The sequence below is a fragment of the Lissotriton vulgaris genome, chromosome 1_1 (genome assembly GCF_964263255.1).
Source record: "Lissotriton vulgaris chromosome 1_1, aLisVul1.2, whole genome shotgun sequence".
Lineage (NCBI taxonomy): Eukaryota > Metazoa > Chordata > Amphibia > Caudata > Salamandridae > Lissotriton > Lissotriton vulgaris.
Window position 1 is genome coordinate 875,290,912 of NC_141685.1, and position 22,979 is coordinate 875,313,890.

Consider the following 22,979-nt stretch of genomic DNA (forward strand, 5'->3'; position numbering starts at 1 on the left):
GTATTGAAGCACTTTAAATTAGTAAAAGTTACATTACACAAGAGCAAGTTATTTTATTGGTAGGCACAGGGAGATGAAGTGATTTGCCCAAAAAATCAGTATGTTGCGGAGGCTCGAATCCGGTTCCAACTATGGTAGCTCTGGCCGTTTCGGAGTCCAACCACAGAGATTCAGTCGAAGCATTGAATCTTTGAAGACTCCAATGTGGGAGGAATGTAGAACAAAGGCAAGACTGATGTTGTGAGAGTAGGTGATGAAAGGAGTAGCAAAAGGGGAATTGGCTAGGATTAGGCAGGACTGTACTGGAAACTAAGCACTGCGATATAAGAGGGGAAACTGGGAGCAAGGAACAGGAGAAGGGCTGTGGAAATAGGGGGGAGGATTAAAGGCAGAGGATGACAGAGCACAGGTAAATGAGTTGTATAGAAGGAGTAGAAGAGGAGAGATACCAAAAGGACATGATGGGAAAAGATGGAAGATGAAAGAAGTTGATGGCTGAGTCAGGCAGAGAATAGACAGAGCAAACGTACAAGGATATGGTGGAAAAGCAGAATTGAGAAAAGGGCTTGGAGGAGAACAGTAAATCCTTACCCTGTTGGCCAGATGGTGTCATTATGAAGCACACAGATTTGATGCATCTTACGGCTGCATTCTATACATTCAACAAAGCTGAAGAAGAAAGAAACTGTGTTATAACAGACTACAACAGCTTCCCCCGGCCCACACATTCATGTCCAGAGATCAGGCCCCAGCAGGTCCTACTATTAAATGGAGGTTAATTCCTACTGGTCATGCAATGCATGCTCTTGTGTAGACATCAGCAGTCGCTCCCCTGATAGTTAAATTAATCCAAGGCTGATACACAGAGGCCTCAGAACCACCTAGCATTCAGAAAGCAACTCAAAACGTGGATATTCGACAAGTAACTCCCCACCCTTCTACAAGCGCCTTGAGACCCTCTGGGTATGTAGCGCGCTATATAAATCTTTTGACTTGACTTGACCCTGATTTCACCTGCTGCTATGTAGAGGCTATGTCCTTGGCCACTTTGCATAAGGAAAGCTTGTTAAAGTTGACTGCCACATGCTATGATCTGGCCAAACCACTCACACTTCAACCAGATGAGAGGTCACAGCTTCACTTACAGCTCAGGGTCCAGCGTATCGTTCTTCCGCTTGGAAAATTGCTCTTTGCCAATAGTCCTAAAGAGAGAATACACAGTTGCACTTAAACTAATTGCAGGCCACTTGTCGGCGTAACACACACAGTTCACCAATCCAACCACAAACCTTCATGAGCAATACACAGGTATTCCAAACGCCTTATACACTTTTCCCATGTGTGACAAAGAGGACCAGTTTCGAACATTCTCAACTTAGATTTAAGTTACCAATCACATCAAACATTCACAAGATTGGACACAAGTAACCAATTACACAGCAAACCATGTTGAGGTCAGAAATGTTCTCACATAATCCTTGGCAAGACCAAATACACAACACCAATCACTTAAGAGACCCAATCAAAAGCATCCTTGAGGGATAAGGAGTAGTTAATTTTGTGAAGGCCGACGTCACCCAGTACTGGTATTTTGCTCATAACCTCTGAAAACTTTCCACACTATGAGGAAGACCCCACAACAGTATTGAAAAAGTCAAAATACACCAGAGCACTGAATTTAAGACTCAGTTACGTATGGACAGTATTCCCACAATGCTTTGCTCTTTAGGAGCTGTTTTAAAACATACAGGTAACCCACACATGAGCAAACCCACAGTGAATGGAAGGGTCGATAACATAAGAGGAAGATGACCACTTGAACAGCAAATACACTTCTAGTCTTCACTATAAATTTGTATTCTAATTTGAAGGGGCAAAAACAATTGGAAGGGTATACTATGTGGTAAGGGACATTTGCCTGTTGTACCTGTGAGTAAGCATCTGAGTCTACACTATATTTGTATCAGAAAATCTGGGCAACAAACCATGCAGTGGTCCTACAGACCTCTGCCAGGACTTAATTTCTTGTGGGTGCTTCGTCTCAAGTTCCACCTGATTAAGCCCTGAGAAAAACCTTATAGGAGAGGGAACACTTAATATCTAGTAGGGTCCTGTAGAAATTCAGTACAGTTCAAAACCGTTTTCAGCTTCTGATCCAAATACAAAAAGGGAGCCAAACTTAAGATTTTTCAACAAGGCTGTCTTTATTTATTTTCACTAAAACTGTACATTCCAGTAAGCCCAGCCAATGAGTTTCGTCCTGTCAAGGGCTTCATCAGGGTTTGCGTTTGCAGATTTAGTGATCCAAAATAGGCTAGTCCTTGTGAGTTTTATGGCAATCAGTCCCCCCTAGTGGGATTTTGCCATTTGTGCACGGAGTAGTCGAAACTAGATCAGTCCTTGTCTATTAAAGGCGATCAGTCCCTCCCTAGTGGGCTCTGTCGAATCATGTCCAAGAGGCGTGCAATAACGCCAGTGCCGAATGAAAGTCTCTCGTGGGAAAAACCATCAATGACTAATTAATTGATTTAAAAGAATATGAAATCTAGCCACCTCACCATCAGAAAATATCCTATAAAATCTGCTAGATACTCACAAAATGGCTCCTCTTGATTGGATTTGTGAAACCAGTTACTTACCTTTATAATAGTTTTTAAGATTGAATGGTGCTAAGTATGCATCCTGTCCTTATCTCGTCTTCTGGTAGATGGGCCTGGAGGTTTAGTTTGCTTTGAATAAATGAGATCTTCCATCAGAAACCTAGTCACCTTCCTAATGATAGCTACTACTTCAACATCACAAATCGTATGAAAAGAATCTGTTCTACTTTAGCTTGAAGACGACCAAGAGACTTGGTCAATGACAGCAAGATGCAGTAAAGGGGGTGAGCGCCTGAAGGAACTCAAGTAGATAATGCAGGATTCCCAGGGGACAAGAGGTGCTTTTCCAAAATGTGAACACTTTCCTTATGCTACTCAGCAGTTCAGTAGTGTTCTTCCAAGGCCTCTACTCAATAAGGCATTTGCTTTTGAAGAGAGACTCTGCTGGGATATCCGAAAGGCTCCATCTTTCCATATCTTTAGTGAACTGATAGGCATAAAAGAAAAAACTGAATGCACTCAGTAGTCGCAGAGTGTGGCTGAGACTACTTTCTTGCCCGGCTTTAAAAGGATTTCTTGTGTGTCCATCTATCTCAAAACCAAAAGGAGTTCAGAACCATTAGATATAGATCAATCTTCGTCAGAAACAAGACGAGCAGAAGAAAAACAAAAAGCAGCATCTACAAAACCTAATATAAGGTAAAAGACTAATCAAATGTTGCAAAATTCGGATCAAGATTTCAGAGATCCTTAAGTTGTTTAGAAACAAATTAAGCTCAGAAGGCTCCTGCAGAGCAAAGCATTGTGGGAGACCTTGCGACAACACACCTCCACCATATAGAGGCAAAGACTTTTTAACTGTCAGTGGATTCTTCTACTTATACTCACTTTACATTTCATGGGACTCTCGATCAGTTACCGAAAAGGGCTAACATTGAAAACATGAATAGCCCCTGCTGAAAAAACAAGCAATCCAGTTCACAGGCACACTACTGAATGAATCACAAGCCATACCATGGACAGACAAGTGGCTCGATCATAGCCATGCTAGCAGATTGAATCACAAAGCATTAAAAGGACAGAAAAAAAACTCAATCACAGGCCAGCCATGAGAAAAGCACGTTCCAATCAATAGTCACTAGACAAAGAAACACATTTTATCAAAATACATGAGGAAAAGCTTCTATAATCTATACAGACTGTAGGCCCCCTCAGGGACCTTACATACATTTGGAAGAAAACTAGACACTAAGCATCACAGACAATGCTCTCACCATAATGTTCACGCAAGAGAAAAAAAACTGTAATTTGAGATACTCACGTCTGCGGCTGGGTGGGGTCATCCCCCAGAGAAACACTTTCCCCCTGGATTTCGTTGAAGCATTTCTCGCAGAAGTGGTACCTGTCAGCGATAAGGCCATATTTGGGTGAACTGTTCCGTCCACACAAGCACAGCCAGCAATCAGAGCACGCCGCGGGAGGGGACAGGAGCACACACCAGGTCGCCACGCCAATGGGGACATTCACCGTTTGTCGCAGGGCGTCGAGATTTTTTTGGACCGCGTTTGCAAGATTTTTTGAAAAATTTGCAATCAAAAGCCAGTGCCGGACAGGACAAGCAAGAGATGGGAGGAAAAAAAACACAACAACGAGGAGAGGGAAGGAGGGGCAGGACAGACAGAAGCAGGACAAGACAACACAGAGCAGAAAGCCAAGCAAAGCACAGATTAGCATTGATTCGGACCATGGGGGGATACAAGCAGCAAATAATCGGCAAAACAGGGCGCATCAAGGAAACACCCACGATCACCCTTTACCCTTCCATGAAGGAAACCAACAGAACATGCACCCTTCTTACTATGGAAACGGTGCCCCTGCATTCAATCTGTTATTTCTGTAAAAATTGTGAACCTTTCCCAGATGTTCCCCCATGGAGAGGGAAAGATACTCCAAGACGTCGCCTCAATGAAGCCCCTGCACCCTCAAGCCCTCTCACAATATTGTTAAGCCTCGTCCAAAACATGCACATTTCTTGCCACTGGTAAATAAAAACTTAACTTAAATCTATACTAATTCTGAGTGGGGCCTGCATACTTCACTGCAGAGGGAAAGCTGATATTAGACCACACTACAACACATACAGATTTTATTGCATAGTTCCCCTACATATGACAGCACTTACATTTCCAAGACTAACTGCCGATATGACAACCAAATTTCACAGGTCAGGTACCCTAAGCAGAGAATTAATCAGTACCAAGCATGTGCCCTCATAGTTACCAACATCAAGCGAAGAATAAAGATTCTTTGGAGAACCCCTCAAACTACCCATGGTGTCAGGTCAGGTACTAGAGAACTACAAAGCTTTCCAAAATACTTCATTTCCCAAAGCAAGACTTATCAAAATAAAAAAAAGATTCTAGGAAGACATACGTGTTCCATGCCCAAGTCTTTGCTAATGAATTAAAACAACCCCAGTCCCCTAACTCACAAGCCAAGTATCTTTATTAGATAGTGTGCATAAGAGCGTCTATGGAATTCTACACAGATGCAGGGGGTGCGCTACTGCTGTAATGAATGTGACTTTTAAACAGGAATGAGACCCAACAAGTTAACAAAAGAACAATGCAGCACAGCAGACATGGGTTGCTTGCAGGAAATAGTCAGTTAACATAAAACAGCCCCTTACAAATTTCAGCCACCCACCACCCAAGCAAAATTAATGACCAAACACCAGGAAAAGGAATCGGACACATTGCAGCCTGGATAAGCACGGACTGCTCTTTCTACCTCAATGACAGGATAAGTGTGCTAGCATACATTCCTGTACAGTAGGCAGGATATCAGAAAGGAATGTATAGATGTTAAGTGTACTTCCATACAGAGATCACAAGCCTTTCAGGGACTGAACAAATCAGGGTCACAGGCATGTCCCATTTTTCTACGTTTGATTAATGTCTGAAAGTGAAGTACAGCATTGACATTTGTGTAACACTTTCCTACCACTTACAAGACATATTACAGATGTTACCTGGGATGAACACATGGACTACGGTGCACCATAGGTCTTACCGCTGCACCTTTATAATTTTAGAGTGGATTTTGGGTGAGTAGGAGTTGGAAACAAAGCCACACACACTTAAGTGACTATGCCTGAAAGGATAGTTGGGACTTTGGCATGGAAACAGGATGGCGCCCAGGCTTTGATGTTACTAGTCTTGCAAGCACACTTCCCATCAGCAGCCCGTGTGTGCATGCATTGGAGACAGGCCGTGGTGTGTTTCTTACCTGTTTTGGTAACTGTAGTAAGTGGCATCCCGAGGGATGGTGCAGAGCTGTTTCCCATAACAGCAGAGCGTCTGCGGAGAAAATTCCAGCTACATGGGAGAAGAACAAGGAGGAACTGAGAAGCAATCTTCAGGCACAAGAAAAGTTTAGTTTCCACTTAAAATGTTTTTTTAAACCATCCAGTACTTGGAGGGTAGAAAAGACCCTTATTTGTGACACTAGTTCTCCAGCAAGGGTACTGTCCAAAGAAACACCATCTTAAAATACAAGCCACAATTGTGGAACACTTCTGTAGTCCTCTCCTACAACAGACTTTTTCAAGCATAAGCAGGGCCACTGGAATTGGTGGCAGTGAAGGACCAAATTATGCAGCAGGCTTTACTAGATTATGTGGCAAGAAAAGGAAAATTATATGGAACAATGCAGCACATTCTGTGATAGTATTAACTCATTATTTTGTCATTTGTACATGTTAACGCTTTCTGGGCATTAGAACCAGTCTAATACTTAAAAACAGCAATAAACAATTGAAAGACAACCAGTTGCCTTTGCAAATGGCCTTACACTGCACACTAACACATGTAGCAAAGTATTAAAACTTTTGACCTTTTTAAGCTAGAAACATTTTTGTTAAAATATGCAGATTATGGATCACATGATGGATTTGACAACTGTTGAAAATCCGTAGTAATGCGACAACCGCTGTGACAGCAAAACCATATAATTCCAGTGGCCAAAGGACAACACAAAGCAGGAGTTGCTCCAGATTTCTTTTGATTATCTCTTAAAGAATTAGATGTAGCACTGTGAAGTTAATGGGACCGATGGTTAATGTTAATGTTATCCGTGTCTTATATAGCGCTCGGCTACTCCGAGGAGTGTCCCGGCGCTTTCTGACAAATCTTGAATCAAAAGATGTTGTTAGCTTTATCCCTAAGACCTTCCAGTTGCGGGTATGCAATATTCTCGTATTTTTATTTCGCAGCAATTTCACAAAATTTTAGCAAAATGATGGAAATTATATGTAATTACGCAAAATATAAACTGCCATTTGGCATTGTATCTTGGTGCACAATGCGACTTTGCGTCCACTTTGGATACATTTGGCAAAAGTACTGCAAACAGCAGCTCGCTCTCTGTCGCCTGCTTTGTTACAAGACACTTGCCTTAAATTTATCACGTAGTTATACACTGTGGAATAACAGAGTATTTACAGGAATTTCATAACACGAGTAACAGGAAATTCCTTGAGTTAAACTAATACACCAGTTCAATGCACAATTCGCCTAGGCTAATTTTCAGTCGGAAAAGCAACCCCATATCTTGTGGGATTAAAATGCTGACAGGGCAGTTTTTTCACAGTCGCATGATAGCACCCTAAAACAATATATCAACACACTCAACAGCAATGCATATTTCCCTCATTGTTTAAATTAGAGGCCTTTACTCGTTTAAGTAGGTCTCTAAACCAAACTTGGCCAGAATGCATGACGCCAAAGAGTAGCGCATTGTCAACAAAATTATCAGTATTCTAGCACGTCTTTACAAAGATCAATACCAGGTCCCCCTGAAGAGGGGAGGTCGCAAAGAACAAAGCCTTAAAATCAAAAGAAAAAACAGTAGGGGGCTTCAAAGTCAATAAGGATCTAGTTGCTGCAGATGTTAATAAAATGATGGAACAACAAAAGTGCTTCCAGTAACTGAAACGGGCACTAGATGTTCCCTATTCAGGCCTCAAACTACATGGAATTCAAGCTGACTGAGTAGAAGTGTTAAAACTAAAGATTAGTAGAGGCAGAGATCCATCCACTGGGATAAGCATCAAATGAAAAAATACTTCATGGAAAGCCACCCAAAGCCCTCATCTATCTGTGAAAATGAGCACAATCCTTCAACCTATGTCAGGAGCATGATTTCCTTACATCTATGTTTGGCAGTCTGAAAGCAGTCATGCAGTCGCTGACCACGCATACTGTGTATAGATATCCAGCAACCACAAATCGAGAAATACCTGGAGAAGTGCAGAATAAACTTTTGGGGAGCTATGCCCGAAAGTGCAAGGTTACTTTGCAATAAATTTTATTGGAGAGAAGTTTAAGTCCCTAGATTTAAATCCTCTCAGAACTGCTATGTGATTATCATCCTTAAATATTAAACTCTGAAATCAGTGCACAATGACCCGGTGTTTCGAGCAGCTAGGAATCTGGTATATTGTTTTATGGCACTGGAAACATGGTTACTTCACTCAGCACCCCAGGTGTATGAAGTGCAATAGATTTTATATGTTGAGATAATGTTAAATATACAAAACAGTACTCGATGCATAGTAATCTGTGTATGTGCACTGACTTATTTTGTGGATGTTCACTTAGAGTTAAGTGCATAAGGCCTGAAACTTAAGAATAGAACTAAATGTCAAGCTCTTTACTTTAGTTTGTGCAAGCCGATGGAATGTTGTCACACATTAAGTTATTTTATGTATCAGCTAATGAGAACGATTCCCTTTAACTGCTGAATATTAGCAGCGGTTGCAACTAAGCTCTGCAGGACAACCCTGTTAAGGCTTTCGTAGTTATATGGGGCAAAGTAACAAGAACTAACATTTCCACATAGCTAGCAAAAAAGCTTTGTTTTGCAAGCATCCACCTGTTCCATAGAAATACATTAGGGAGTTAAGTCGACAAACTCCCGGTAATTTAGGAGTGACAGGGTGAGAGAAAGAAGTTGCTGAGCAGCACGCTGTCAGTTGGGCTGATTAAAAAAAGGTTCTATTGGTCTTCCTTTTCTCTCCAAAAAAGTGGGGTTCCTAAAACAATTTGTTCATACTTGGAACAAGTGGGTCTCTCAATTAGGCACAATCACACCACTGGCAAAGTCCTCCATTTATGTTCAACAGGCACCATATGACTAAGCTTCAATTTAGGTCTTGAGGGGGCTGCAAAGCCATGCATTAATTTACAGTTATCTGGCTAATGCCAAAAACCAACGTAATGTGGCTGATGCAGCTGCTTTGAATTGAACATACCTAAATAGAGTCCAAAAAGTTAAGAGTTTGTCTGGAAGGAACTGAGTGCAAAACAGCTCTTTAAAACGAATTTTCTTTCTTGGCTTGCAAAATACAAGCACCTTCAATATCTGAAACTTCTTACCAGAACACCTTCTAGGGATGCAAGCAAGCATGGAGGTTCCTACGAGGGAGCCCAGAATCTGGCTTGAAATACCCAAACCGGAAAGCTACTAGAAATGTGGAACTGAGGCCAGAGTACTAGAAGTCCTTGGCTCGTACTCCAGCAGCAAAGAATCGCAGACAGACCACAAAGTAACCTGAAGGTGGATAGTGTGTGTCTGTAAAACAGGAGATGCCAAAAAAAGCTCAGTCCTGTGATCAGACACACCCAGTATCGGAAATTAATTTGAGATGGTATAGAAACAAAGAAGAGAAAATGAATACCAATTCTCCATCATGGAACTATTTACTGAATTTACGAACACTGAAAAGCTCACATCCTAAGCCCCCACTATTGAAGGAATATAGTGTTCATGGAAATCATCAGGGAAGAAAAATATTTAGTGAATTCATAAATATCGAATCTCTCAGCCAAGAGCAGGTTCAAAAGTATAAATATAATCAATGTTCAATAGTATCAGTGAAGGTGCCATGATAGAGAAAATGAGAGACTGGAGCCTGTTTATGCAGTTGCGCTTAAATTATAAGATTAGTTTTTTTAACTGACTCATGGCCCGTGACCCACAACCCAAGCCCAATTCCTAGCAATAGCAAGTATTACAATTTGTTGAAGATGCCATGCTAGGAATCACATGTGCAAAAATGAAGCTCTAACCTCCACATACCTCACCCTGATCTGCACTCTTCTCTTGTAGGGATGGGAGGATTACCACATTCATCCTACTCCCGTTCACCTTCTCCCGCAGAACTGCAGTTCGATCTTCAAAGGCACTCTCTCTGGCACGACCCTGTCCCCAGCAGCACTACAGCTGCTTGCACAAACATGCACCAGACCCTGGTACGGACCTTAATCCTGCATAAAATACTAATCTTTGCGCACAAATGTCCCACTCACAAGGACCTCTATCCGCATCTTTCTCCTGTAACAGTAAACCACTTTCCCCCATACACAACTACTCCTGAAATGTGCAATTCTACGCGTGCTATGTGGCTGCCATCCAACCCCGACGGCTTGTGGGGTTGGAGGGCAGCCACATAGCATGCGTAGAATTGCACCAGTATGAACACCAGTATTAACCTTTCTTTCAAAAGGTCCACTCCCCTGATATGCACACAGCAAGCATCAGAACATCTTATCACCAATGCATGCAGCCAAGTCTGGTATTCACTTTCTTCAACAGCATTAAAGGTTCTCCCAAATATAAACGTTTCGATGGTACGCATATTTATCATGCAGTAAATACTCACTGCACCATCAAATGGCAGATTCAAGCACACACTTCTTTCCACCACCAGGTTGTCCCCTATACACACCTTTCTCCCACAGCAGTACCCTAGACTCTGCATGACGGGGTCGATTTCCTGCTCGAACACTTCGGCCAGCTTGGAGCAGTACTTGTAGACACGCGACGTCTTCCGATTGTACAGCCAGGCATTGTTGAACATCAACCAGATGTCATCGACGTACTGCCAGGGCTCCTGGTACTGGCCAGTGTCCAGCTTGCGCTTGATGGTGGAAAGGTCCATGGGATTCTTCACTATATCGAAGTAATCCTGCAGGACAGAGGCATTTTTCTGAATCATAAGAGGTTAAGGAATTACTGAATCTGTCTGAGCGGAGATGTGGATATAAATAAAATATATAGATCGAAAAAAAATCAGATTTGACAGTTTGTGCCATCTGTGTGTGCCGTACGCTGTCCCAGCCACCATTCCTGCCAATGAGTGTCGTTCGCTGTCTGGTCACCTTCCTGCCAGTGTGTATGGTATGCAGACTAGATCACCTGTCGTGTAAGCTTGTTTGTGAGAGACACTGTCCCAGTCAAGTCCTGCCAGAAAGAGAGCCTTGTATGCCGTCCAGTCACATGCCCTGCAAGCCTGTCAGCGCTTGCAGTACACTGCCCCAGTATTGCATCCTGCAGGAGTATGAGGCGCTGAACCAGGCTAGTCACTCGTTCTGGCAGTACGTATTCTATCCTGCTCGATCACGTTTTCTACCCATTACACCAGATATCGTATGCCATACACTATCCTGATAATTATGTTGATGTTTTCCCTACATTGTCCAGGGCACTTTTCATGCCTGGTGAGTATGCTGCACTGTAGCTTCCAGTGTCCGTATGTGTGGTACTGTCCTTTCCTGTGTGGCTGGCACAGCCCTTTCATGTGTGGGTCTGTGTGGCTGGTGTTGCCCTTTACCGTGTGTGTTCACTTTCCCAGCATCATCCTGGTCTGAAATCCAAGTATATTATTTTGGCATGCCTCTTGGTCAGGGGTGTACATAATATACGGTCAGTTGCACAATCTCCTGGTTACTGATTTTGCTCGATGTCTGTGTCATACCCTGGCTGGCTCCGTTTCCTTTAGAGTACAAATAGATGGTTTCCATTCCTGCATTGTGTGTGTATCTAGGGCATAACAGCTAGGGTTCCATAGGGGAGGAGACAGACAGGGCACTAGACAAGTAGACAGAGGCTTCTTCCAGCAAGCTCAGCTCTGAAGATTACTGGACAAAATGCTTGGAATAACACATAAAATTTAAGGTGTGCACTGTGGCCTCCAAGTAGCACAGAAGCAATGAATTCCCAACCCAGGAGCAGGTCTCTAATGTGAGAATAGTGAAAGGTGCGAGGCAAGGGTACCCAGGACGTGCGAGTCTAAGTTAGACACAAGGCAATGAGTGGAAGGCAGCAGACGTCACACAACAGGAGTAGCAGCCCGACATACAATACAGATAACACAAGCAGCCCTCCCAGGCACCTCCCCTCCGCCCGGCCCCCTCAGCAACCTGCCACAGAAAGCCCCAACACCACGGACAAGAAGCCAAGCTGAGGGATTGTATGCAGGGCAGCAGGGTCCAGAGCAAGAGGCGTCATTGGCAGCTTTCAGATCCCACCCCCCTCCCCATCAACCCCCCCCCCCCCTTCCCACAAATAAAAGCATGGCTACTCCACAACTGAGCTTCACAAGCATTGCTCAGTGGCCCTCTGTGCAAGGTCTGAGGACTGCTTCAGCTGCACTGATCGTCTTAACCACCAAGTGGCACTGCAATAGTAGTACTTGGCTTTACCACACAGGAACTGACTTGCGTTACTAGAATTTCCAACTCCATTCAACAGGTGTCAGATTGAGAGCAAACTATGTGTCTTACCAGGAGCGGATGCTACTACTCCAGTACTCCCATCAGGTGTAATTTTAACAGCACTTGGCTATCCCTCCCAAGGGCTATTACTGCATCAGCATTCCCCAGCCATGATCAGCAGGTGTCACTGTAAGAGCAGAACCTTGCGCTTCATCCCTCCAAAGATTGTCTCGGACTTCAGCAGCACTCCCAACCCTTCCAGCAGTTGTCACTGTGCAGGGCATACAGAGCAGCAGACCCTCTAAATCCCCAACAGAAAGCAGTAAAAGCCACTTCCCACCTCATGCCCTCCACCCACCCAAAAAAATAATTCCTCGAGATGGAAACACTTACCGGGATTCCTAAGACCTGGGGATCTACAGGCTGACGAAAGGGGAGGGACTCAGGATCCTGGCGATAAAGTGCCTCTAGTGTGGGCATCAGGGCCTGCCGCAACTCCTCCGGCTTGAATACTATTGGAAATAAGAAAACAATTCCAAGGCATTAACAGTGTTACCGTTACACTCAACTCAGGCTAGGTGTACCTAAAATCTTAGATGAAGATGCTCAATTTTTGCAACAATGCAATATCAAACTCAAACTTCCTAAAGCCACAGTAAAGCGGCTTCAACAGATATTTTTTTATTCATTCACCGTGCAAACTCATCCTTGGCCACGTAGGCTCGCGCCAACCTGCTATTCTGCCTATACAGAATCAGGTAGGTTTCAGCTCAAGAAGCTGAATCACTGGCACAGCTTCCTTTGAAGTAGAAGTCCTTAAATGGAAAATGCTACTTACCAGTATGCATCTGTTCTTGGCATGTAGAGTTGCAGAGTTGTACACTTGGCATTAGATTTTTTTTTTTTGCAGAGTTTTATATAGCTCGAACTAGACCCGAACCGAATCAGGTATCAGAGCGCTTTACATATCACCAGTTACGTTACATGAGGACACACATTTATTTTAGGTATAGGGAGATTAAGTGATTTGCCCAGAATCACAGGAGGTTTTCGCGTCGTTACCGAGACTCGAACCCAGATCCCCAGGTCCGAGGTCGAGCGCCCTAGCCGTTGGCTCGGATGATTGCATGTTGTTGTCGTGTTGGAAGAAGTCTTTTGTAGTCACGAGATAGGTGACTCCTCCCTTGGACGATAGTGCGCATGGGCATCGGCTCCATCCTTAGATTGCTTTTTGCTGTGAGAAGTTGGCCTGATATATGATGTTCACTAGTTCTAGTGATCACCTTGTATCAGTCCAAACAACCCTTATGGTGATTGGTTAAGTCAACCTTATAGACCAGCTATCCTAGTGGTAGCATGGACAAAGCAGTCTTAGGCTAAACTCTTTTGGCATGTGAAGCCAGCTGTTTTACCACATATAACCCCTTGAATACCAAGTGAAAGGACACCACACAGGTTGTTATGAAAATAAACAAGTATTTATTAACTAACATACACCTCTGAACTCTTTATGAGGTCAGAGGGCTAAGCACATGACAATCTCTTAGGAAAAATACGTTCAAGTTGCACGATTTACAATGGTGCCCTAGGGGCACGACAAACCATATACTAAGTAAGTGTAATGTGAAAGTCAATAATAGGAATGGAGTTGTCCAGAGGCTGTAGGATCGCTGGGACCAAGCTATACTAACTTGAGGTAAGTAATAGGAGGCCCACGGAGCGCGTTTGCAGAGTGTGAACTCACACGCGAGATGCGTACAAATGTCTATGGACAGTACAGTTTAAGAAAAATGTGAGTACGGACGTCCCTGACTAGATAGGACTAACACGACTGTGGAACTGGACACTAGGAGAGTCAAGCTACCCTTGAGCACAGAAATGCTCGTGTTACCTCACCCACAGGCTGCGAGTGCATAGGTGCCAAGTCGTGTCGGGTTCCGGCGTTGAAGTCTATGGAGCCTGGAGGAAAAGATGCTGCAGGCGGTCAGGAGGAAGATGTCCGGTGTGATCCAAGGGTGGATCAGTGAAGAGAAGAACCTGAAAGCAGAGGGGACAATGTTCAAAGTCACTAGCCAGTGACTGGAGTGGAACCAGGAGTGGAACCAGATGTCGTCGTCGCGATCAGGTGAAGGTGGAAGCTTGTCTCTGCAGCCACGTGGACCAGGTGGTGTCTTCGACGACAAGGATGGAGGCACGAGTTGTCCCACGCAGGCTCTCGCTAACGGCGGTGTCGGATTCGGAGTAAACAGGCCTTGGCAAAGGCAACCCACGCGGTGAGTGGAAACCGCGTCTGGAGTGGACCAGGAGGGTCCGGGGTGCTCTTCCTTTGGAAGGGAGCAAGGGCCAGTCTGGAACAACCAGACCAGCTGTGAAGATTTCGGGTTTCGTCGTCTAGGTCACTAGCCAGCCGGCAAGTGACCAGACAACGCGTCGAGCAGCAAACAGGCAGAAGGGCCCCACGCAGAGCTCGTGGATGCTGGAGGGCTGGTCTTCGGGGCAGGAGCTGCTCGGGGTCGGGGCTTCTCAGTCCCCAAAGCACTTAGACGAGGATGCCTCGGAAGTCGTGCTGGAGCGAAGTGCTGCTTCTTTCAAGATGGCCGGTCCCACGGGTCTTGTCGCACCCACGGATCTCAGCTGTGCTGCAGATGTAGGTAGAGGTCGGAGAGGTCTGGGAATCTGGGTCTCGTCGGGCTCTGAAGTCTGGATCCAGGAAGGAAGACGACAAAGGGAAGCCGCTGGACGCTGATGGTGCCTGCTTGTGCAGGGTGGACACTCCTTGCCCACAAGGGAGATTTCTTCAGTCTTCTGTGGAGCAGAACGAAGTCCAGAGTTTCTTCTTGTAAAGTTGTTCAGGATAATCTAATTTGGAATGGGACCAGCTCCTACCTTTATCCGGCTAAAGGGGGCTGCACTACGACTAGGTCCCTCCTCTGGGTGGGACCAGGAAGGGGGGTGGTTACACCCCCTATCCTTGGTCCGGTCTTGCGCCAGCTCTGTGTGAGAAGTTGGCCTGATATATAATGTTCACTATTCTAGTGAGCACTTTGTATCAGTCCAAACAACCCTTATTGATGATTGGTTGTAAGTCAACCTTATAGACCAGCTATCCTAGTAGCATGGATACGAGCAGTCTTCGGGCTGGACTCTAGAGGGCGTGTTAAGCCAGCTGTTATACCATCACATATACCCCTTGAATACCAAGTGAAAGGACACCACACAAGTGTTATGAAAATAAACAGTGTATTTATTTAGATCACAACAGCCCTGTACTCTTTATGAGGACAGGGTACTAAGCACACAACAAAACTCTTACGAAAATACTTTAAGTTGCACAATTTACACAAATGCCCGAGGGGCACAGGAAACCATATACTACAAAAGTGGAATGCGAAATTACTAGCAGGTAAGTACTAATCTCATAGGGTTTGGAATCGCTAGGACTGGCCTACTGAACCTTCAGATTACTAGCAGGAGGCCTAGGGGACTCGGGTGCAGAGTGTGCACTCACGCGGGATGCGGGACAAAGTCTATGGAGGCTAGTAAAAGCAAAGTTAGTGTTCTCAGGCGAACCCGACTAGTTAGGCTGAAAACGAAAAAGGATCTGGACCCTTGGATAGTGAGGCTATGCTGGGGCACCGAAATGCCGAAGTTACCTAGCCCAGGGGCTGCGGCTGCATAGGTCTGGAAAGACATCGGGAATCCTCGTTGCAGTCTATAGAGCCTGAAAGAAGAAGTTGCTGGCAGGCGACCAGTGAAGAAGTTCGAAGTGATCCAAGCCTGGATCGAAGATGGAAGACACCTGTAAGCAGAGGGGACCAAGTTCTGAATCACTAGCCAGTGATTAGATGGGCACCAGGATGGCACCGGATGGAGTCACCTCGACCAGGTGAGTGGGCGACGCTGGGCTCTGCAGTCTCACGGACCAGGAGGCGTTGTCGGCGACCAGGATGGAGGTGCGAGCTGTCCCACGATGGTTGCTGCTGTCGACGTCGCTGGACCCAGGATTGGGGCAACAAGTCTTGGCAAATTCAAGCCCACTCGGTGGACCTAAAATGGCGTCTGGAGTGGACCAGGAGGGTCCGGGGTGCTCCTCTTTTGGAGGGGAGCAAGGGCCAGTCTGGAGCAACCAGATCAGCAGTGGTGATGTCGTTGTTCGTCGTCGGGAAGGCCACAAGCCAGACAACGCGATGAGCAGCAAAAAGCAGAAGGGCCCCACGCAGATCTCGTGGATGCTGGGGGGCTGGACTTCGGTGCTGGAGCTGCTCAGGGTCGGGCTTCTCGGACCCCAAAGCACTCACCAGAGGATCCCTCGGCGGTCGTGCTGGATAGAAGTCGTGCAGTTCTGATGATGGCCGGTCCCTCGAGGTCTCGTCGCACCTACGGTTCTCAGCTTAGCTGTAGAGGTAGGTAGAGGTCAGAGGTGCCAGGGAAGCCGGGTCTCGTCGTGCTGGTCAGTCGGATTCCGGAGGAAGGACGTGCAGCAAACCGCAGTGTTCTTAGATGGTGCCTGCGGGTGCAGGGTGACTACTCCTTAGTCACAAGGGAGAAATCTTGAGAAGAAGTCGAGAATTCCTTTCGTAGAAAGTAGTTTCAGGATTCAAAGATGATCTAATTTGGAAGGGTCCCCGCTCCTGCCTTTATCCTAAAGAAAGGGGTGGGTACGCGACTAGGTCCTGCCCTATGGGTGGGACCAGGAAGGGGGGTGGTTACACCCCTCTCCCATGCCAGACTTTCCCCAGGCCAGGGGCTGGTGTGCCCCTGGAACTGGTTCTAGCCGGCAGATGCATAGTGAGCACCGGGGTGCCACTTGCAGTCACCTTCCTCTAAAGCCCTGCCTACCCAGGATACACAAAACCCTGTCTGGGATGGTACTAGCACCGCCCCTGACAGGAAACCCTTTGTCCAAGCTCCCCTCGCTGTAAGGACTCCCAGCTGCAGGGGGTCAGACTTGTGTCTGTGGTGGCAGCATCCATTTTGTGATGCTGAGGCTTGAGTTAACTTTAACCGGGGTTCACAGTTACATACATGTCGTGTCCCTCTAGAAGGGTGGAATGCTAACCCCGTCGCCAGAATTGGCGAGGGGTTAGTATTCCAATTCGTATGACACCTTACTCGACATGTTTTGATAAAGCGATACCAGAGATAGCATATAACCGCGAGGATTATAATGCACTTAAGAGTATATGGTACGCGTTATCATGGAACAGCTATTAAGACTTGGTTCCGCAAGCTGCAAACGGGCTCAGCTCATGCCAGAGCACCATCTCACACGATTCCAAGCACTCTGCCTTCAGGATTGTCAAGGCCTGCCATAGGAGTGACTGATAGGAATCTGTGTGTCCATTTTAGGGTTAGATATAGGTATACTATATCTAAAGCAAAGGGTGATTACACCACCTTGTCCCAGCTGTCGTGCAGCCAGTTGTGTCGGATTTAGATGGCCAGCCAGGGGTGGCATAATACATGCTGCAGCCCCTGGTAGGCCCTGGGTACACCTATGCCCTGAGTTACAGGGTCTTATAAGGTGGCCCAGTACCAATTGGATATGTACCTAAAGTACATGGAATCCATTTTACAGAGAGAGCAGTAGGCCTGGGGTCCTGATTGGCAGGGTCCCAGGCCAACTAAGTCGGAAAACCAGCAAAACACCAGGCAAAAAGTTGGGGGCAACCATAGTCAGGTATCCACCTTCCTACACTCTGGGGCTGGAGTGCCCCAGGAACTGGTTTAGACCGGTGTATGCACAGGGACACCTAGTGTGCCCCAGGCATGTCTCATTCCTTTCAGCCCTGTCCTACCTAATACACAAAATCCTGTCTGGGGTGGTGCTAGCACCTCCCAAGGCAGGAAACCCTTTGTCCAAGCCTCCCTCGCTGGAAGGACTCCCAGCAGCAGGAGGTCAGACTTGTGTCTGTGGTGGCAGCATCTATTTTGTGATGCTGAGGCTCGAGTTAACTTTAACCGGGGTTCACAGTTACATACATGTCGTGTCCCTCTAGAAGGGTGGAATGCTACCCTCGTCGCCAGAATTGGCGAGGGGGTAGTATTCCAATTCGTATGACACCTTACTCGACATGTTTTGATAATGTTATACCAAAGTTGGCAATAACCGCGAGGATTATAATGCACTTAAGAGTATATGGTATAGCGTTATCATGGAAACAGCTAAAGGACTTGGTTCCGAAAGCTGCCGACAGGCTCAGCTCATGCTAGAGCACCATATCACATAATTCCAAGCACACTGCCTTCAGGATTGATAAGGCCTGCCATAGGAGTGACTGATAGGAGGATATGTGTCAATTTTAGGGTTAGATATAGGGATACTATATCTAAAGCAAAGGGTGATTACACACCTTGCCCCAGCTGATTGATCAGCCAGTTGTGTCAGATTTGGATGGCCAGCCAGGGGTGGCATAATACATGCTGCAGCCCCTGGTAGGCCCTGGGTGCACCTATGCCCTGGGTACCAAAGGTACACTGTACAGGGGCTGATAAGGTGACTCAGTATCCAATTAGATATGTACCTAGAGTACATGGAATCCATTTTACAGAAAGAGCAGTGTGCCTGGGGTCCTGAATAGCAGGGCCCCAGGTCAACTAAGTCGAAAAACCAGCAAAACACCAGGCAAAAAGTTGGGGCAACCACAGATATCCACCTTCCTACATTCGCCATGATGGGAAATGATGGAGTTAGCAGAAATAAAGAAAGGATGTCCATGTGTATATCTAATGAAGATGAAACTGGAACAGATACAGGTCCCGGGGAGGCGGGAGGGCTTGTACAACTCTGCAGCTCTACATGCCAAGCACAGATGTATACTGGTAAGTAGCATTTTCCGTTCGAGGCATATGAGCTGCAGATTGTACACTTGCATAGATTGTGCAGCAGTGGCTCCCCTAGCAGTGGTCACCTGTATCTGTTGCAGTAGTTTGAAAGAGTTTTTAGAACAGCTTGGCCTACTGCAGCTTGCTGCTTGGCTTCCACATCAACACAGTAGTGTTTAGTGAAGGTGTGTGTTGTAGACCATGTTGCTGCCTTGCAGATGTCTTCATGGGGAATGTTCCCTAAGAAAGCCATAGAGGCTTAAGAGTATATGGTACGCGTTATCATGGAACAGCTATTAGGACTTGGTTCCGCAAGCTGCAAACGGGCTCAGCTCATGCCAGAGCACCATCTCACATAATTCCAAGCACTCTGCCTTCAGGATTGTCGTGCAGCCAGTTGTGTCAGATTTAGATGGCCAGCCAAGGGTGGCATAATACATGCTGCAGCCCCTGGTAGGCCCTGGGTACACCTATGCCCTGGGTACAGGGACTGATAAGGTGGGCCAGTACCAATTGGTATATGCACCTAAGGTACACGTGTCAATTTAGTGAGAACAGCTAGGCTGTGGGTCTGATTAGCAGGCCCACAGCCCGGGAAGTCGTAAACCAGTGAAGCAAAAAGCAAAAATCTGGGGTGATCATAGGATTGCAGACCCTACTCTCCTACATGACCCCCCCCCCCCCAAACTTTGGGACAATAAACTAACCTTGACCAGGTGAGTCTTCTTGCTCTAAGTGGAAATACCTGGAGAGCCCATCTGCAGTGCCATGATCAGTGCCAGGTCTATGCTCCACTGTAAAATCCGTCCCCTGTAGGGAAATGGATCACCTAAGTAGTTTGGGGTTTTCACCCTTCATCTGATTTAGCCACAAGAGGGGCTTATGGTCGGTCTGAATCTTGAAATGAGTGCCAAATAAGTATGGCCTCAGTTTCTTCAGGGCCCAAACCACAGCAAAGGCCTCCCTCTCAATGGCTGACCAATTTTTCTCTCTGGGGGTCAGCCTTCTGCTAATAAAAGCAATAGGCTGGTCATGACCATCAACATTCAGCTGAGATAAAACAGCTCCCACACCCAACTCAGAAGCATCTGTTTGGACAATGAATGGTTTGGAGAAGTCTGGACTCTTTAGGATAGGTGCTGTGCACATGGCCTGCTTTAGGTCATTGAATGCTTTTTGACAGCCTGCTGTCCACTGAACTTTCTTTGGCATCTTTTTACTTGTCAGGTCATTAAGTGGAGTCACAATAGATCCATAATTTCTGACAAATTTCCTGTAATACCCAGTCAGGCCCAAGAAAGCTCGAACCTGAGTCTGGGTGGTTGGAGGAGCCCAGTCCTTGATGGACTGTATCTTGCTCTCTAGTGGCTGAACCTGGCCTCCACCTACAAGGTGGCCCAGGTATACAACTTGTGTCTGCCCTATCTGGCACTTTGTGGCCTTGATAGTGAGACCTGCTTTCTGCAGTACCTCTAACACTTTCCTCAGGTGGACCAGGTGATCCTCCCAGGTGGAACTAAAGACAGCTATATCATCAAGATATGCTGCACAGAGGTCATCCAGCCCAGTGAGAACTTGATTCACCAGCCTTTGGAAGGTGGCAGGTGCATTTTTCAAACCAAAGGGCATTACCACAAACTGATAATGCCCACCAGGAGTAGAAAATGCTGTCTTGGGCTTGGCTTCCTCAGCTAACCTGATTTGCCAATACCCAGCTGTCAGGTCAAATGTGCTTAAGTAGTTGGCAGAAGCCAATCTATCTAGAAGTTCATCTGCCCTTGGTATTGGGTGGGCATCAGTCTTAGTGACTGCATTGAGGCCTCTGTAGTCTACGCAAAACCTCATCTCTTTCTTACCACCCTGGGTGTGAGGCTTTGGCACTAGAACTACTGGACTAGCAAAGGGCTATCTGAGGGCTCAATGACTCCCAGCTCCAACATTTTCTGCACCTCTGTCTTGATGCAGTCTCTGACATGATCAGGCTGCCTGTAGATTTTACTCTTAACTGGCAGACTGTCCCCAGTGTCAACCTGATGGGTACGCAAATTGGTCTGACTGGGTGTCAGAGAGAACATATGTCTAAAGGATTGAAGAACTTGTTTGCAATCCTTTTGCTGATGCTCAGAGAGGCTGCCACAAAAGACAACACCATCTACTGACCCATCATCAGGGTTCTGAGTGAGCAGGTCTGGGAGAGGGTCACTCTCCTCCTCCTGTCCCTCATCTGTGGCCATGAGCAAGCTCATGTCCTTCCTGTCGACATATGCCTTGAGCCTATTCACATGGAGCACCCTGAGGGGGCTCCTGGGAGTTCCAAGGTCCACCAGGTAGGTGACCTCTCCCTTTTGCTCAATGATTGTGTGGGGCCTAGACCATTTGTCTTTGAGTGCTGCTGGGGCCACTGGCTCCAGCACCCACACCTTCTGTCCAGGCTTGTACAGTCAGGACAGCCTTTTGGTCATGCCAAGCTTTTTGGAGTTCTTGGCTGGCCTCATGGTTTTTAGATGCCTTTTCCATGTACTCAGCCATCCTGGAGCGGAGACCAAGTACATAGTCCACAATGTTGGATGCAGGCTTTTTGAGAGTTATCTCCCATCCTTCCTTCACCAAACAAAGGGGTCCTCTTACAGGATGCCCATACAGAAGTTCAAAAGGGCTGTAGCCAACCCCCTTCTGTGGGACCTCTCTGTAAGCAAACAAAAGGCAGGGTATCAGGACATCCCATCTACGCCTGAGCTTTTCAGGTAGTCCATGAATCATCCCTTTTAGGCTCCTGTTGAACCTTTCAACAAGCCCATTGCACTGTGGATGATAGGGTGTGGTGAACTTGTAGTTGACACCACATTCCTTCCACATTGCAGTCAGATATCCTGACATGAAGTTTTCACCTCTGTCAGAGACAACCTCCTTAGGGAAGCCCACTGTGGAGAACACTCCAACTAGGGCTCTTGCCACAACAGGTGCTGTAGTGGTCCTAAGGGGAATAGCTTCAGGATACCTGGTGGCATGGTCCACCACCAGTATAAACTTGTGCCCTGATGCTGTCTGGGGTTCCATTGGACCAACAATGTCAATCCCCACTCTTTCAAAGGGTACCCCCACCACAGGTAGTGGTATAAGGGGGGCCTTTGTTGTGCCACCTGACTTACCACTGGCTTGGCAAGTGACACAGGAGCGACAAAACTCCCTGGTATCTTCATTCATGTGAGGCCAGTGAAAGTGTGAGACAAGTCTGTCCCAAGTCTTATTCTGGCCTAAGTGTCCTGCAAGGGAAATCTCATGGGCCAAGGTAAGAAGGAAACCTCTCTGAGACAAGGGGATAACCAGCCTCCTGGTGGCACCAGGCTTGGGGTCTCTTGCCTCAGAATACAGGAGTCCATCATCCCAGTATACCCTGTGGGTACCTGTGGCGTTCCCTGCAGCCTCAGCAGCAGCCTGCTGTCGAAGGGGTTCAAGTGAAGGGCAGTCTAACTGTGCCTTCCCCAGGTCTTCCCTAGAGGGTCCCCCTGAACCCAGAAACTCAACCTGATCAGGTTCAAGTTCTTTAGGCTCAGTTTCCCTCAGTTCTTTGAGGTCAGCCTCCTCTGAGACTTGATCCACAACCTGGGGCAAGGGGGAAGGCAATGCCTTAACCCTACTGCTCTTTGGAAGGTGTCTGGTCCATTGTTCCAGGATCCAGCACCTGTTCAGTGGGGCATCTTCTGGCCTGTGACCTAGTCACAGCAAGGACATGTGCTGGCAAGCCTAACATTTCCATGTGAGTCCTCTGCTCCACTTCTGACCATAGTGATGTTTCCAAATCATTGCCCAACAAACTATCAACTGGGAGGTCTGAACTAACCACAACTTTCTTTTGGCCACTTACCCCTCCCCAGGAGAAATCAACAATTGCCATACTATGGTGGGTAGTGACATTGCTGGCATTGGTCACTAGGTAGTCTGTACCTAGTATGATCTGTCCAGGGTCCGCAAAGTTAGGTGTCATCACTGTGACACT

The 22,979-nt window shown here is 46.5% G+C and overlaps 1 protein-coding gene across 4 annotated transcripts in view; it reads right to left on the bottom strand.

Annotated features, from left to right (window-relative positions):
- The window catches only part of EP300 (EP300 lysine acetyltransferase), a 520,590-nt gene that overhangs the window by 108,409 nt on the left and 389,202 nt on the right, over positions 1 to 22,979 (bottom strand). For 2 of the 4 annotated variants that reach the window (XM_086958296.1, XM_086958288.1), the window contains exons 17-22: positions 12,551 to 12,669; positions 10,390 to 10,629; positions 5,889 to 5,977; positions 3,922 to 4,002; positions 1,146 to 1,202; positions 592 to 669 (exon numbers count right to left, since the gene is read on the bottom strand). In XM_086958296.1, coding sequence (XP_086814422.1) covers positions 592 to 669; positions 1,146 to 1,202; positions 3,922 to 4,002; positions 5,889 to 5,977; positions 10,390 to 10,629; positions 12,551 to 12,669 — 664 coding nt within the window. Of the gene's footprint in view, positions 1 to 591; positions 670 to 1,145; positions 1,203 to 3,921; positions 4,003 to 5,888; positions 5,978 to 10,389; positions 10,651 to 12,550; positions 12,670 to 22,979 lie in introns of all 4 variants that reach the window. The other 2 variants (XM_086958278.1, XM_086958270.1) reach the window with 1 other exon arrangement.